Source organism: Lepisma saccharinum, chromosome 26 (genome assembly GCF_977018435.1).
Source record: "Lepisma saccharinum chromosome 26, izLepSacc3.1, whole genome shotgun sequence".
NCBI lineage: Eukaryota > Metazoa > Arthropoda > Insecta > Zygentoma > Lepismatidae > Lepisma > Lepisma saccharinum.
The window spans coordinates 5,613,120-5,629,068 of record NC_139254.1 but is presented as its reverse complement, the minus strand read 5'-3'; the positions used below and the strand labels follow the sequence as shown (position 1 = coordinate 5,629,068).

Here is a 15,949-nt window from a genome sequence, read left to right as displayed (position 1 = left end):
ACCCTTAGGGGCCCAAAAATGCGCATTATGAAAATTCGTAATACCATAGCGGTCGAATTTGGATTCGTCCGTCCACAGAATTCTTGTCAGGTGATGGGGGTCTTCAGTGTCGGTATGTAGTAAATATCGACACAAATCCATCCTTCTGACAGGATATCCCTCCTCAGTAGCATGCGACTTTTACATTTGGGGTCACATGTAAGAGTTAGTCTACAGTACACCAGTGCATTCCCATGAAGAGTTGAGAGAGAGAGAGATATGAGACATAAGAGACAGTGTCAACGCGAGTGACTGTGTCTGAAGTACGCCGCAGACTGCGTGCTTGCATACGTAACCGGGGGGAGGCAATTTTAACAGGATTTGTAGTTTTTGTAACAGTTAATTCTGACAACCTGGAATCATGAGAATGGTACGAGGGTATTTATATTTTGAGCCTTGGCAACACTGGTTGAAGTTAGGCGCGATTTGACGTTTGCACGGAATCGTCTGGCATTATTGACCATAACGTACTTCAAATGTTTTGTCAATAGCTTCATTTGTGTTGTTTATGTTGCCTTGGAGATTGCGCGACAACAATAAAATGGAATTAACTCGTGAACATTTTCGTGCGATGATTTTTTACGATTTTCAACGTGGATTATCAAGACAAGAGTGCATCGATCAACTTACTTCCACATTTGGCGATGAAGCCCCATCCTTTGCCACTGTGAAACGCTGGTATAACGAATTTAATCGTGGCCGCCATTCGCTCACCGACGAGATTCGCGAAGGTCGTCCAAAATCAGTTGTTGTTCAAGAAAACATTGATGCTGTGCAAAACCTAATACTGCAAGATCGTCATGTGACATACTGTGAGATTGAGGCAACCATAGCCATTAGTTCCACCAGCATATATAAAATATTACATGATCATTTAGCTGTGAGAAAGGTATGTTCTCGTTGGATCCCGCACAATTTGACAAAAACTCAAAAAAGACCCTCGCGTCAATTGGTGCAAACAAATGCTCAATAAATACAATCGTGGTGCTTCAAAAGACGTATATAAGATTGTAACAGGTGACGAATCATGGATATATGCATATGAGCCGGAACGTAAACAGCAGTCGACTGTATGGGTGTTTAAGATGAACCCAATCCAACAAAAGTTGTTCGCGCTCGAAGAACATCGAAACAAATGGTCGCCTGTTTTTTCGGGAAAACTGGTCATGTGGCAACTGTGCCTTTAGAGGAACGTAGAACGGTCAACTCTGAATGGTACACAACAATTTGTTTGCCAGAGGTCTTCGGTCAAATACGTAAAACAAACAAACGCCGTCGGATCATTCTTCATCAAGACAATGCCAGCTGTCACACATCTCGTCTAACAACCGACTTTATGAACAGTCAAAAAATCGAATTGATGGGTCATTCGCCGTACAGCCCTGATTTGGCACCCAATAACTTCTTCTTGTTCCCGAATGTCAAGAATAAATTGCGTGGACAACGATTTTCGTCGGCGGAAGACGCCGTTGATGCGTTCAAAAACCATATTATGGAGGTGTCTCACGAAGATTGGAAAAACTGCTTTGACAAATGGTTCGAACGAATGCAAAAGTGTATTGACCATAAAGGAGAATACTTCGAAAAACAATAAAGCAGTTTTCAATAACAAATTCCTGTTTTTTCATTGTTAGGCTCAAAATATAAATAGTGACCCTCGTAAATAACATTATTACTTCTCATTTTCGTTCATTTATTTCTCACAACTGACAACTTCTTTTCACTTTACAAAGAGGTCTACAACGCGCATTCTCCGCTTTTAATTCAGATTTCCCCCCCAACCCGTGTGCCAGTTGACAACATTTGTATATTTTTGTAGAGCTTATGAAACGAGCAGCGGCGTGCATTCTCGGTACGCAAGGTACGCACTGCGTACCCACAACACCGTAAGAAAAAATAATAATTTTCCCCACCTTCTCGGAGAATGAAAATTCAACTATCGTCTCCAGAAATTCTATCTTCCGTCCGAGAACGCTGCTGCCTTGCCCGAGTAGCCTGGCCCTCCAGGCAGTCCCGAACGTCTGCCCGAATAATTCCGATTGTGCCTTCGGTGTTGCCCGCACCCACCCCATCCACCGTTAATTCTGCCGATTTCCACGAGCAAAAGCTGCTGCCTCTGTTGGGTACCCTAGAAATTCGGAGGGCAATCCCCATTGGCTTCGATCAAACCCCACCATATGTTTGGGTCTTCCCGCGCTCATCCCATGGTGCATTTTCCTGTTGAAAGCACATGGTTCTAAGAAGCCAGGGTACCTAAGATTTTGGCAGCGTCTGCAGTGTTGGTAGTAGTCAACATATATTTTTTCTCTAATGTTTAGTTTACTAACGTTGGACAGACACGCTTAGATAAATTAATCCCTGTGCTTTGGTTGCAATAAAAATGCGTTATAAAAATTGATTACTGACATACAAATCGGAGCGGAAGGCAAGAAAATGTTTATCGGGAGGTGAGGGAAATAGAGTGATCGACTGAGCATTGCGTTTTACCTGAAACCCTTTTCGGCGTCGTCATGTCAATGTGTCAGAGGGAAATTATATGGACAATTTGCTTGTTTCACACCATTCTCAGTATCTGTCTTTCTCATTCTAGAGATCAAAATTGTATTCGTGTCACTTTGCATTTCAGCTTATGATAAGGATGGGTGTTGACTGTTGACCCGATGATATAAATGAACGAAAGAAGAAACATAAACACAATGCTTACTATGGGATTCGAATGTACCCCCGCTCCCTTACGTTGCAAAGTTATGTAAATGGACGTTACATTGTGCCCAACATAAGGGTACAAAATCATATTTGTGGTGGGGGGATATCTCAATCTATACACACGCGCGCATATATTACATATACACATAATATAATTATGATATACATATTTATAATGTCATTCAATATAAAAAGATAATGAATTTCTAAATATTTAAAAATCCATTATTATTAAATACATAGAAAGAAATCAATTTGTTACTTTTATATACATCAGATATTTATAAAGTAGCAAACTAATTCATTTACTAACTGGTTAAAGATGTCAATAAATTACAAAAATAGTTGGAATCGTTTTATTATGCAATAGTTTTTCTATTAACATCATATTTATATTTGTCTTGCATTCTTGTTTTACTTCTATTGTACATATTTTGCTATTGGTGTAGATCTGTTAAAGATCTCTTGAAGAGGTAGTGTATGTTTTCAATATTATCCTTCATCTTTCATTGTTATAACAAAAACTCTCCCCCCCCGGGAAATTTTGGTGTGGGGATTTTTGAGGCCAAGGTTATTGGTGGGGGGAAATCCCTCCCTTCCCCCTCAGGACTTCGAACCCTGCCCAACGTTTATTTGAGCTTTTGAAGTGTGTTGGAATTAATACCATTCTATTCTGATGCATTTTCTACGAGTCTCCTTAATTTCTTCATTCTACAAAATATCTCGTCGACTGACAACCCTGATCCATTCGTCTACAAATGTGAGTGGCTATTTCGAGGAAGGAGACACTTGTTACCGCGAGAGATTGACGTTTTTTGTTTCTTCCGTCTTGCGTGTGAAATTTGCAGTGTTTCGTTCTTATTATTGTTTTGTCAGTGCGGTGAAGAGGTGAAATAGAAATAATATGTAATCGGGAGTTGTTGATGACGTTCTGGAGAGGGGTTTTTCGTCATATAGTTATGAAAAGAAAGTGGAAATAATCCGAAATGGGAGGCCTGTCCTGAATTGGAGGACTTGTCTCGGGCAGGAGTTACGAAGGATGGTAAGCAGTATGTTATTTTCAGGAAAACTTACTTATATGTGTATTTCTTCCTCAACCCTTAATTAAGATATTACTTATTTAAACATTTGTGTGTCCTTTCGTTCCCGTTCAATGTGCATCGCGCTGCATGAAAAAACTAATCAAGGTTGAATTGTTGGGCTGCACGTTTTTTGAGAATATATTTGCGAAGCAAGTATATAAAATATCATACAAATGTTTTATCGTGTTACATCTGAATCTCTCCGGTAGCGTTTTAAGGTTATATCTTTATATAAAAAAATCCTGAATTAGATCCCATTTCAATTCAACTAACTTCAATCAGCTTTAGTGTGCATAAAGAAAGCTTAAATTCTGCTTCCTTTAACATATCAAAAAATGCGACAGAAATCTTTTTTATCTTTTTGTGTGCATATGAATGCATTTGATACAGCCACTAGTATTATTTTCAAAGTTTTGTAAATTATCCACTAAGGATTTCACTTACGTATTTCTCTTGCGTACCCTAGTCTAAATGTCACCGCACGCCACTGGAAACGAGGAAGTTCTTTCCGTAATTTTTACGCTAAGTGTGTTACCAATTTTTTGAGTAATCCTCTTCGATTTAAACGATAATTTCCAAATTTCTTCATGACGTGTGCACCAATGACTGTTTCTTTCTGTGAGTATGGGAATTATGGGCATGATTTTTTTCCCCAGTAGTCACTCATTCGTCAGCTGTTAGCAACGTGTCGATTAAGTGTCCAGGGTGTAGTAGTTTTTTCACAATTATTAGTTTTTTGGTCGCAAGTCGGAATATTTCACGAAAATCTACAAACTGCAATAACTCGAAACCCATTGATTTTCGACCCCCGGTGCATTGGGTCAAATTTGTTGCAAATGTGCTCTATATTCCTTTCCCGGATTCTCTGGAGTAAGAGAACGCGAACGCGTTCTTGGCACATATTGAATGGTGTGCGCCTCGTCCAATGAACATGCGGAGGGGAGGGGCGACTCGACTGCACATTCGCGGTCCAGTAGTTCCGCAGTAAACATGTCAGCTCGCAAGTCTAGGGGAACTCTGAATTCAGGAAAGCGCCGCATAGTGTTGAATGTGTTCAAGAACAACTTGTTTGAAAAGTTTAAAACACATGGCTTTGTTTTTTTTTTACAAATGTTTAAAACGTTTAAAACAAAGTGTTTTAAACATGTTTTTCAGACTTGTTTAAAACACATTTTGATAGATGATGTTTCATAGTTTGTGGTTATTTGCATGTTTTTTTGAAAATGTATGTTTAAATTTGTTTTAATTTTTTTCTGTTCTTCGTAGCATCAAAAGACAAATAAACGTGCAATATTATTTGTTATTTGTGTAAAACAATACACTGGCCATTGTTAAGAATAAAATAAGAAATTGGCAGCAGAAAGCGTTTTGCTTTACGGCCGTTACACCGCGCAGCACTTCGTTGCTTTCATCCCGCACCCTTCTCCACCTAGTCTGGCCCCGCCCACAAGCTTTCCCCTCTGCGCGTCGCTACTCCAGAGAATCCGGAAAAGTAGTATAGTATTACCCCTTTCCAGGAATAGGTCGAATTACCAATCACCCTGTATACAGTCACGACAGTGATTTATCCATGTTCCAAAGTTTTCTAGATAAAATCCTGCACAGACATATGTGAGTGCTCGTTGCTATGTGCAGTTGTCCCTATATTCCTTGATATTTGGGTTATAATGAACGAACCCATTGAATTTCAGTGGAATCCTTACAACCCAGAAGTATCCGTGACTACATAATTTTAACAAGTTTTTATTGCTGCTACAACCATTTTTTTGTTTTCTTTAAGAGAACCAACCCACCACAGATTATTTACAACACAAAAAAAAGCTACCAGCCAATGGGAATGCTTGAAACAGATGTAGCAGCAATCGCTACCCTTTAACAATAGTTACAGATAAACAATCTGTGGATAAACAAACTTTAATAGTGTGTAGAGGACATGGTGGCGAATAACAAGGGATCTTGATTTATCGGTAATTTTTTTAAAAAAATCTGCGTTACTTTCCCCCAAAATTGGCATTTAAAAGTATATTTTAATGGCAAGTATACTTACAATTATACATTTATTGTGCTTTTCAACTAGTATTTTAAATTGTAGGTCACATAAGCTATGCCTACCAGGGTTGGCATGTTTAAAACAAAAGTGTTTAAAACACTTTGTTTTAAACGTTTAAAACACACGGCTTTGTTTTTTACAAATGTTTTAAACGTTTAAAACAATGTATTTTAAACATGTTTTTTTTACAAGTGTTTAAAACACATTTTGGTGGTAGATATTTCATAGTCTGTGATATTTTTTTGTTTGGCAACCCTGTTTTTCATTGAATCTGTGTCAATTAATCCGTGCTTTACAGGTCTCACTTATCGCACAACACTTGAGCAACCTTATGTTCTGACGTCACGGGAGAGAGCTTTTTAATTTTAGGCTAAATGCCTATGTTGTTAGGTTAGGCAGGCTAGCTATGTATGCACAAGGTAGCAAAATTGTTGTGCGACATGAAAGACCCGTGCTTTACTGTAGAAATCGAAACCTCTCAGTTCCTTGTTTCGTATCGTCCTGTAAGTTTGAAACTGGTGGAAGCTTGAAATGGAAACTAATTATCTAAATACACAATGCGTGATTTTGATCATGACGTGATTTTTTTTCTTTTGCGATACGATTCATTGGTCTGTATAACTGAATGAAGCGCAGATGCTTACTTTTGGTAACATAATTTTGTACTTTGAAAGATAAATTCACCTGGAGAATCTATTATGACACTGCAGGTTGTTTTCTGCTATATAAACTGTTCAGGCAGCAGGAAATATTTCACCGTGATTTTTTCAGGACGAGAATAGTAATTCTATAATATTTAGTTTCTTGAAATGTAGATGAATATAAATCCTAACCTACTTCAGTAGTGGCGGAAAAAGGGGGGCTATTACCCACAACTTTTGTGCCTGCAGACACGGGCGCCGACTTGTCAAAATTATTGGGGGGGCTCTGATCACTGAAATAAATTAATGAATGGCTCACTCTCTCCCTTTTTTAGGTTTTGGCCTCAGTGTTCGGAATCTCATAAAAGCTAGGAGTGTGCGGGATCCCGAAAAGTCAGGACCGGGATCGGGAAAAAAATTTACCGTTCCGATCCGGACTTCGGGAAATGATTTCTCGAATTTTCGGGATCCCGTGCAGTCGGGAAATACCGAATGCTCATTTGAAAATGTCGTTATTTCTCGACGTTTTCTGCATTGTCAATTACCGTAAATTGTTAGTTTTTAATCCATAAATCACTTAAAGTGAAAATGACGTGTATAATTCGAGATTTTCAGAGCTTCGGGAAATTTTGAACATTTCCCGACCCAGTAGGGAAATTGAAAATTTTTCCCGTCCCGATCCCGTCCCTCACACCCTTAATAAAAGCCCATGAATTCTTCAAAAATATCATTCTTTTATGCACAGTTCGAATGCAGAATTTTAATTGTCCACGGATGGATAAGGCACAAGTTTCGTCAACCGTCAACCATAATAGCAAAATATTCCCGACTTTTACTATCTGCTACCACGGAGCGCAAAACAGATCTCCCTAATATATCAATGATCTCGTTCTGAATGTCATGCGAGAGCCATTTGTAGCCCGAACGTCAAATCCACTACCCTAGTTCATGCACATCGTCTTTTGAAACCCATTTTTAGTAAAAATTTTAACAATACTCATAATTACATACTTAGTATATACTAGTAATAAATCATGCGTTTTGCTATCTCTGGTCATAGCCTCCCCAAAGTTGATGGTCTAGCGGTTTCAGCCCCCATAGTTGATGGTCTAGAAAATTTTAAATGTGTATTAAAAGTTAAGTTCATGTGGCACAATTCAGAGTAAACTTTACAAGAGAAGCAAAATAATACATTAGATCCTCTTAAGCAAAATTATTTGGGGGCTCTGCCCCCACATTGTTAATATTGGGGGGGGCTTGAGCCCCCCAAGCCCCATGGAGACGGAGCCTATGCCTGCAGTAGAGGTGTGCGAGATCCCGAAAAGTCGGGACCGGGATCGGGATAGAAAATTTCTGTCCCGATCCCGACTTCCCGACTTTTTGGGATCCCAAGCAGTCTGGAAATTCCGAATGGTCATTTTAAAACGTCGTCAATTCTAGACGTTCTCTGCGTTGTGGTTTTGTACCAGAAGTGCAAAAACAAGCACTTAAGATGGAAATTACGGGTAGAATACGAGATTTCAAGAGCTTTGGGAAATTTCGAACACATCCCGTCCCGAATGTCGGGATTTAAAGAATTTCCCGTCCCGACCCAAAAAATTCCGTACTGCACACCCCGACCCTGCAGTATGGTAAACCTTATCTCCAAAGGTAAATAAACTGTCCTTGTCGCCATTGTACTCATAAAAATGAGTATTTTTTCTCTTTAACGACTTTAACTATAATTTACTGGGAAAAGGTTGAATTTGTTTTGTTTAAAACATGTTTAAAACATGTTTTTTAACTCATGTTTAAAACTATGTTTAAAACAAAAAAAACATGTTTTAAACAAAAAAACAGTTTGTTTTGTTCTTTTTTTAAAAAACACAAATTTTGCCAACCCTGATTTTTAAGGAAGTGTTTTTCCATTTTTACTTGCACGATACATACAGATGACGGCTCCCATGCGACGGTGGATGCGCACTCGATTTCCGTCAAAATTGCACCACCTTGCTTGGTAACTCAAGACGTTTGTCAAAAAATCGATTCCCACGTGGCAGGTGCACACTGGATTCAATTTCAAATCTGTGCACGGGATATTCTGTCCAAACCCTGCCACTTCGTTCTACAAAGCGTTCCGATTTAAGGTGATAAATCGTGGGAAAACTAAAAATATCCATTTACACGTGGTTTCATGTAGCCTTCGATTTCATTCCATGTATAACACGCATTATAGTTTTCTTTTGGATAAAATAAAAAATGTGAGCGTTATTCGTGTATAAATATGGCAACAGTCTTGTTCAGGTACAATCCTCAAACGTTCAACCACATAAAGGGTGCCACTTTATGTGAACAGGAGTGTACATTTTTTAAAATACTAAGGGCCGGTTGTATAAACATCACTAACTGGAGATCAGATTTGATCTACTATCCGGTAGTGAACTAAGTTCAAGCTTCTATCATGTTGTATAAAGCTAACTGTCGATTTGTCGATCTTAGATCAAATCCTGATCTTGGGTCAAAGAAATACGTTTGGCAACCTGGCAAATCCAGACATGTCGCTAGTGTGCCTGTGATGTTGCCATTTGTCCAACACTGAACAGCAAATATTTTAAGTCGGTTTCGGAAAATGCATGTATTTAATATTTCAATAAAGAATAAATCTGAGGTGCTGGATGTAGTAAATATTCGAACATGTTGCAAATTTAGTAACATCACGTAAATTAGATACTAAACGGCCATTTATTGCTTGTGCACGTTCCATGTGGATGATTTGTCCTTGACAACGAAAGCAACTATCGGTTCTCGGTTGCAAAGGGGCGAAAATATACTTGCATAAATAGATTTTTTTTTAAAAAATATGAATTTCTTTTCAATGCTGAAAAGAGATATAAGAACTTTCTTATACTCGGATTTGGAGCTTTTGTTCATGCAAGGAGATGTTTATTATATTTATTTTGTGATTACACGACAACATGTTGCAGGTGGACCATTAGTTCCTGTAATATACGGAATATTCCTTGCACTTGAATAGCCTACGTTGTGAAATGTAAAATGTGTTTGCGTTTTCCCGAATTAAAATAAATATTGAAACAACAGTGACGCTTGTCCTCTCGGATGTAAATTATGCACAAAACAAATAATATTCGAAATAAAATATGTGTAATTTATATATCGGGAGAGAAAGCTTTACCAACTAAAATGCAACGTGCTCTGTTCATAAAGCAGTAGATATATACACTACAACCAAAGTTACATGATCTGTTACATTCTGCGGACAACATTGAATTGCAATAACACTTGGCTGGATGCAGTAAAGCGAAATGGTAATATTTTTATACTCCCTCTTCATCCCAACGCAAGTTTTACAATGATATTATATCAACAAGAAAATGTAAGAGGGTCTATTTTCGGTTTGTATCAACACTCGATTGTTCTCAAGTTACTTTTCTCTGATCGTGCAATTAAACAATGTTACAAATTTCAAGAAAAAAATACAGGTATTTCAAACAGTAAATAACAATGACACACGATATATGGACAGAATGAAAAATGGAAGAAAGATTTATCATTGTTCACCTCGTTGTGCATGTTTCTTCTTTTATTATTATGAAACAGGATTTTATGAATTGATTCTCCCGTCTTGCCTCATACGTTCACTTGCAACACATTTTACAAGCAAATATTCGTTAGTACAGCCATGTTACAACAGCTGATCTACGGTCAATGTCTGCTGATCGGAGAATAATCGCGGATCAACTTTGATCGCAGATCGCAGGGACTGAATCTCAGTTCAACTTTTATACAACACAAAATCGGAGTTCAGCGTGACCGCAGATCAATTTTACTGGCTAATCGAGGATCAACTGTTTTATAGAATCGGGCCTACATGTCACAGTACATTCATAAACACCTTTTCTTGTGGCAATTAACATCTTTTGGTGTTATCGCGTTCGCGAAGAATAAAGATCCCTACGAATAACTTTCCCTAATTACTGCATAATAGTAATTTACAAGTCTAGGCTAGGAGAGGCATCGAACCGGTCCATGAGAATTGGAATCGTTCAAGTTGCAACAAAAGCGGAAAGCTTGTTATTTTTATTGTTAACTAGCTGATTAGCCGGCGTTGCCAGGGTATTTATTTATCCCAATCTTGTATTAGACAGGAAAATAATGAATTCTAACTATAGTGTAAAATGTAACTAATTTTATTTCATCGAGAATGTCACAAATTAGCTTAGCGACTTCGAAAACTATATTCGACACTAATGTAGGTCATTTTTGACATTTTATTTTTCACCCCCCATGCCGATAAGTAATGAACTTGGAGTTGAACGGCATTGGGAGTGTCACTATTCGTCTCAGCGACCCCGACAACTATGGATTCCACACTATACCGCGTTTGTTACAACCTGTCCCGGTTCCCGCGCTAGCTGGTAGGTGGCTTTTCTCCGTGCTGGGGAAAGTCAAAGCCAGGCAGCCAATTAAAATACGCAACGTCTCAACAGTGTCTACGTAAGCGCCTCTCTTCTGGCTTCCATTCGGTTCGCGCTCCTCGCTGCCCAGCAGACGATTTTTTCCTCGTTTCTCATTGGCACCGAAACTGTTGAGCGATCGCTAACGCGGGAAACGGGACAGGTTCTAACAAACGCAGTATAATATCGGTCGATTTCGATTATTTTTACATGCCACCCCTTCCCACCCCCACCCCTAGGGGTGCCAGAGGTGCCTTGGAGTTGAATGGCATTGCGAGTGTCACTATTCATCTTAGCGACCCCGAAAACTATGGATCCCACGCTAATATCGGTCGTTTTCGGTTATTGTCACAGCAATACAAACTCATATCAGTCTGAATGTCAGAAAACCCGAGAAACACTATTGTTGTGCGGGATGCATAGACTCACGGCTGTCTGTCCGTGCGGAATTTAATATCGGTCGTTTTCGATTATTTTTACGTCACCCCTCCCCACCCCCACCTCTAGGGTTGCCAGAGGTGTCTTACCGCCACATTATTTCTTTCAAGGTTGCAAGTGATATGTGTACCAAGTTTGGTTGAAATTGCTCCAGGTGTTCGAGAGTTTTGCCGGAACAAACATACACACACACACACACACACACACACACATACATCCATTTTTATATATATAGAAGATAACAGAAATAAATATCAGTTGGTATTTGAACAAAATAGCGCCGACCTCAGTGACTCAGTGATTACCACAGCGCACTACAATGCCAGAGTCCCCGGGTTCGAATCCCGGCCTGGGCATGCATGTTCTTTATGAGTGTCCCTTCATCATATCATCACTCATTCTTACCGTCGCAATTAGCCAAAGTAGCAGAAAAGTGTCGTCGTATAATAACCTAATTCAATCAATCAATCTAACAGGTAAGAGGTCACACAACATAAACTTCGTGAGAAAGAAATTCTCCCTAACTTTAAAAACTATTTCTTGAACGTCGTGTGTAAAAATTAATAACTATGCATTTCACTAAACAAACAGAATGAAATGTAAGATAATAAGGGAAAGAGTTGTGCTGGATATTCACTCATCTAGTTGAATAATAATAATAAAGTTTGGAACAAAGTTGTTTTGTTTCATTAGTATATATATTTATTAATAATAATTAATTATAAGCATATCTGCTTGGAATTCCTTCTAGAGTATTCAAGTGAATCTTCGTGTGATTTGCTTTTGCCGTTGCAATATCACAGCGGTTTTTCGAAAGGTGATGAAATTTTGGAAATGCCTTCGATAACGTCTGCCAAAGTTCCAGCATAGAATAGGTTCCAGTTTTGATCAAAGGTGTAAGCTCGATTGGAAACAAAACGATACTCTCCAAAAATGCTAGCAGAAAGAAAGGGGAAAAGGTATTAGGATCTGCGGTTCGACCGAGATAAGGAAAACCCCAGCAAGCTCGCGAAGTTAAGTGGCCGCTCATTTGTTCTGTCCTCTTGTTTTCCCTTTGCTTGCGACTGTGCACTTACAAGTTCACTATTCTGCTTCGAGAGATTCAACAACGTTAAATATTATGTCTCTCCTTTCGCTCTTTGCCGTTTTCCCTTGGCACTGAATAAAGGTGTAGACGATTTCTCAAAGAACGCAGAATATTCTTGGCAACACAAGGGCAGGATTACATGGCAAGCAGCTGATTACATCACACACACTCCCTTGCTTAGAGTGAAAACTCGACGGCAGCGCCAGAGGTCTTTTCTCTTCTCTGTATGCTAGAAGTTTGGCTACGGAGGCCGGCATTTTTTTATGCGTTGTAAACTACAGTTTGTGTACTTCTGTTGCAGTTCGCGTTTTTTCACAAATCAAAATTGAGAAAATTTGTTTTGAGTTTTCCCAATGGCGACATGGACGTCCGCAGGATTTCTTCCAGGGAGGGGCAAGGAAGGTATTTTTTTCCAGGGGGCAGCAAACGAAGGCAAATTTTCCCCAAAAATAGTGTTGTTCCGTAAAAGACATTGCTTAAATTTGAATTTATGGTGTTCATGCAATAATTGACATATATTATTGTGGCTAAAATGAAATTATGTGTGAAATACATATTTTTGGTTGACTTTCATTTTCCAGGGGGGGCACGGCCCCCCTTTCCCCCCCTTCCGGACGCCCATGGTTAGGTATTAGACAAAGCATTGAGGATATGCATGCATTTCATTTTTAAAAATACTCAGTTTGGGGAGCTGACTCTTTCATTCACGGTTCGGTTTCCGTCTGTTTACAGTTTAGAAAGAAAAAAAATCCAGAAGACACATCGCATTTAATATATTTTATATTAGTTGTTGTTTATGTACAATTTGTAATTAACTATTAAAAAATAAGAAATACAGCCATAGAATATTCTATGATACAACCATAGAATAGCTATTCTATGATACAAGTCGTCGTTTTTTAATTAAGGGGTTCAGGGTTTGATACCCGGTGGAGTGGTTCGGATCCTACTTTAAACTAACTGAAGGTTCAGTTTCAGTTTAATTAGCATGTCTGTGCATAAAGTGAGCTAAAATCGAGAGTGTTTGAGCGGTGCGAAAGTGCGACGGAGTTTTGGAATTTTGACACTTGAGCCATGATTCACTTTTCTTCTAATTTTTATGTTGCAATATATGTTTAACTTAGTACAGCTAGAGAATCAGGATTTGGTGAGGTGTGAGCCCAAAGAAGAAGAAATTCCTGCTTCCGGAAATCGGCCATCCAAAAATCATTTCTCTCCGCCACTGACATGACAAAAACATGAATGCACAGGACATAATCTGTGACATGAATCATCTACTCATAATCTGTGAATCAGCTGGCCGCGCCAGATTTTAGCTGTAACTTGTCTGGTGATACACGTGAGAGAGGGGAGAATGGTGAAGTGCATTAAACCTGCGGCTTACGTAACTGTTGACAATCACTGACTCTGCGCGAGCAGTTGTGCGATAATAGTGGAGGTCCGTGATTAGAGTAGAGCAGTGCAAGTATGGCAACCCTGAAAGAAGATCCTGCTGTAACGAATTTTAGGGAGTATTTACGCATCGTTTCAGTACAACCAAATCCTGATTATGGTATGTATATCATTGATATTGAGATAATTGTCCGAAAAGGTACCAAGTATGCCGGCAACTATAATTTGAGTTTGAGAATTACCCGTTACCACTAATTTTCTGTACACCCAATAAATCGAGTTTTTTTTTTAGTATACATACTTTTTTGTAATTATCGGGGTCCACTATGTAGCTAGTGGGAAAAATTTGAATACCCACAGGTAGTTTTATTATATCAGGAATATTCAACGAAACTTAAGTGACCCCGGATTTCATACAAGGTACAGGTGGTATATGTCATGTCAGTTTTTTTATGGCAGTAACCATTCAGGCTAAGCAAAATAAATAATTTGTGTTATTCTTTCTCTTTCCTCTCCAACTATTCTCTACTGTTACTTTTCCTCAGTCTATGCTCAATTTTAATATTTTGTCTGTAAATATTATGTAATTATTGTGCTATATCACTACTCTAACAATTTGTATTGGCATACAGCAACACTATGTGTGGCATGTCTCCTGTTTCTGGTAAAATTTTCGTATCCCCAAAACGTATTTCTTCAATTTTACAGGAGAAAGTACGGTAACATTATCGTATGGGTGAAACGGATTCCTTCAAATTTCCTTCAAATTTACAGGAGAAAGTACTTACGGAAATCATTTTCTTGAGCGTTTTGGAAGTTCCTGAATGTAGATTTGATCCATTTTAATGTGCATGCGTGTTGTTTTCTGCGAAAATCTCTGTCCGACACGCTGTTTCTGCTCCCGCCATTTGCTTTTTGCATGAGAGTGCAATGTTCCGTGTGTTAAGACGATGCAACCCCGTAGCCAGTGTTTCAGCCTCGCCGTGTTTTCACTAGAACCACCTGTCGAGTTCGGAACAAGCCATTTTTCCCGAAAGGGTGTCACTTATCGCACAACATTGTAGCAACATTGTGTTCCGACGTCACAGGAGAGAGCTGTTTTTACAATTTTTCTTTGTATTTATGCTAATGGAACCTAACCTAACAGGCCTAACCTAACCACGTAGGCATTCCTCGTCTGACGTCAATATTCAAGGTTGCAAGATTGTTGTGCGTAAAGGAAGAGAATTAACGAATTACGAAAGAAAGATGGTTCCGACCCGAATGGGTGTCACTTATCGCACAACACTGTAGCAACATTGTGTTCTGACGTCACAGGAAAGATCTTTCTCATGTTAGGCAATACAAGCTAACGCGTCTCTTAGCGAAAATAATAATTTTTCTTTGTATCTATGCTAATGGAACCTAACCCAACAGGCCTAACCTAACCATGTAGGCATTCCTCGTCTGACGTCAATATTCAAGGTTGCAAGAGTGTTGTGCGTAAAGAAAGAGCATTAACGAATTGCGAAAGAAAGATGGTTCCGAATTGCTGTGTATGGACAATGAACGTGGTAAATCGCAAGGTTATTTTACAAGTTCTACACGTAAATGCGACGTATTAGCATAATTTCAAATAGGGGCACGAAAGTTGATATTTTCCGGTGAACGAGGTTGCACCACTGCATAAATCGACAAAACACTCTCAGAACGCCCCCTAAACCAGTATGCTATCACGGCCATAATGTGTTACACATTCAAAACAACAAGTAACAGTAAGTACTCGTAAATAGAGAAAATAAACATTATCTTAGTTAGAAATGCATTACTTCGCCTTAAGACATGTTCCCCAACACGTTAGCAATGTAAAGAAGTCCGAAATATATGATTCGTAGGTGTTTCACCCATACGATAATAGTACCGAAAGTACTTACCGAAATGGGTTTATTTATACTTTAGGAAGGTCTTGGAAGTTTGTTTTCACCTCGTTGAAATTTTTTTGCCGGTAAATCATGTAATTTTCGACATTAATGTCACTCCAATGCACGAAAGCTGTTCCCTTGATGTCCGTCTACTACGTG

The 15,949-nt window shown here is 38.9% G+C and overlaps 2 protein-coding genes across 3 annotated transcripts in view; one reads left to right on the top strand and one right to left on the bottom strand.

Annotated features, from left to right (window-relative positions):
- Positions 1-14,759, bottom strand: part of LOC145979723 (protein anon-73B1) — a 110,688-nt gene extending 95,929 nt beyond the window's left edge. Inside the window, exon 1 of the mRNA XM_083112702.1 lies at positions 14,678-14,759. Coding sequence (XP_082968828.1) covers positions 14,678-14,686 — 9 coding nt within the window. The 5' untranslated portion in view covers positions 14,687-14,759. The remainder of the gene's footprint in view (positions 1-14,677) is intronic.
- Positions 13,796-15,949, top strand: part of LOC145979722 (aminoacylase-1-like) — a 102,217-nt gene continuing 100,063 nt past the window's right edge. The window contains exon 1 of one of the 2 annotated variants that reach the window (XM_083112700.1): positions 13,796-14,049. In XM_083112700.1, coding sequence (XP_082968826.1) covers positions 13,965-14,049 — 85 coding nt within the window. In that variant the 5' untranslated portion in view covers positions 13,796-13,964. The remainder of the gene's footprint in view (positions 14,050-15,949) is intronic. The other variant, XM_083112699.1, reaches the window with a different exon arrangement.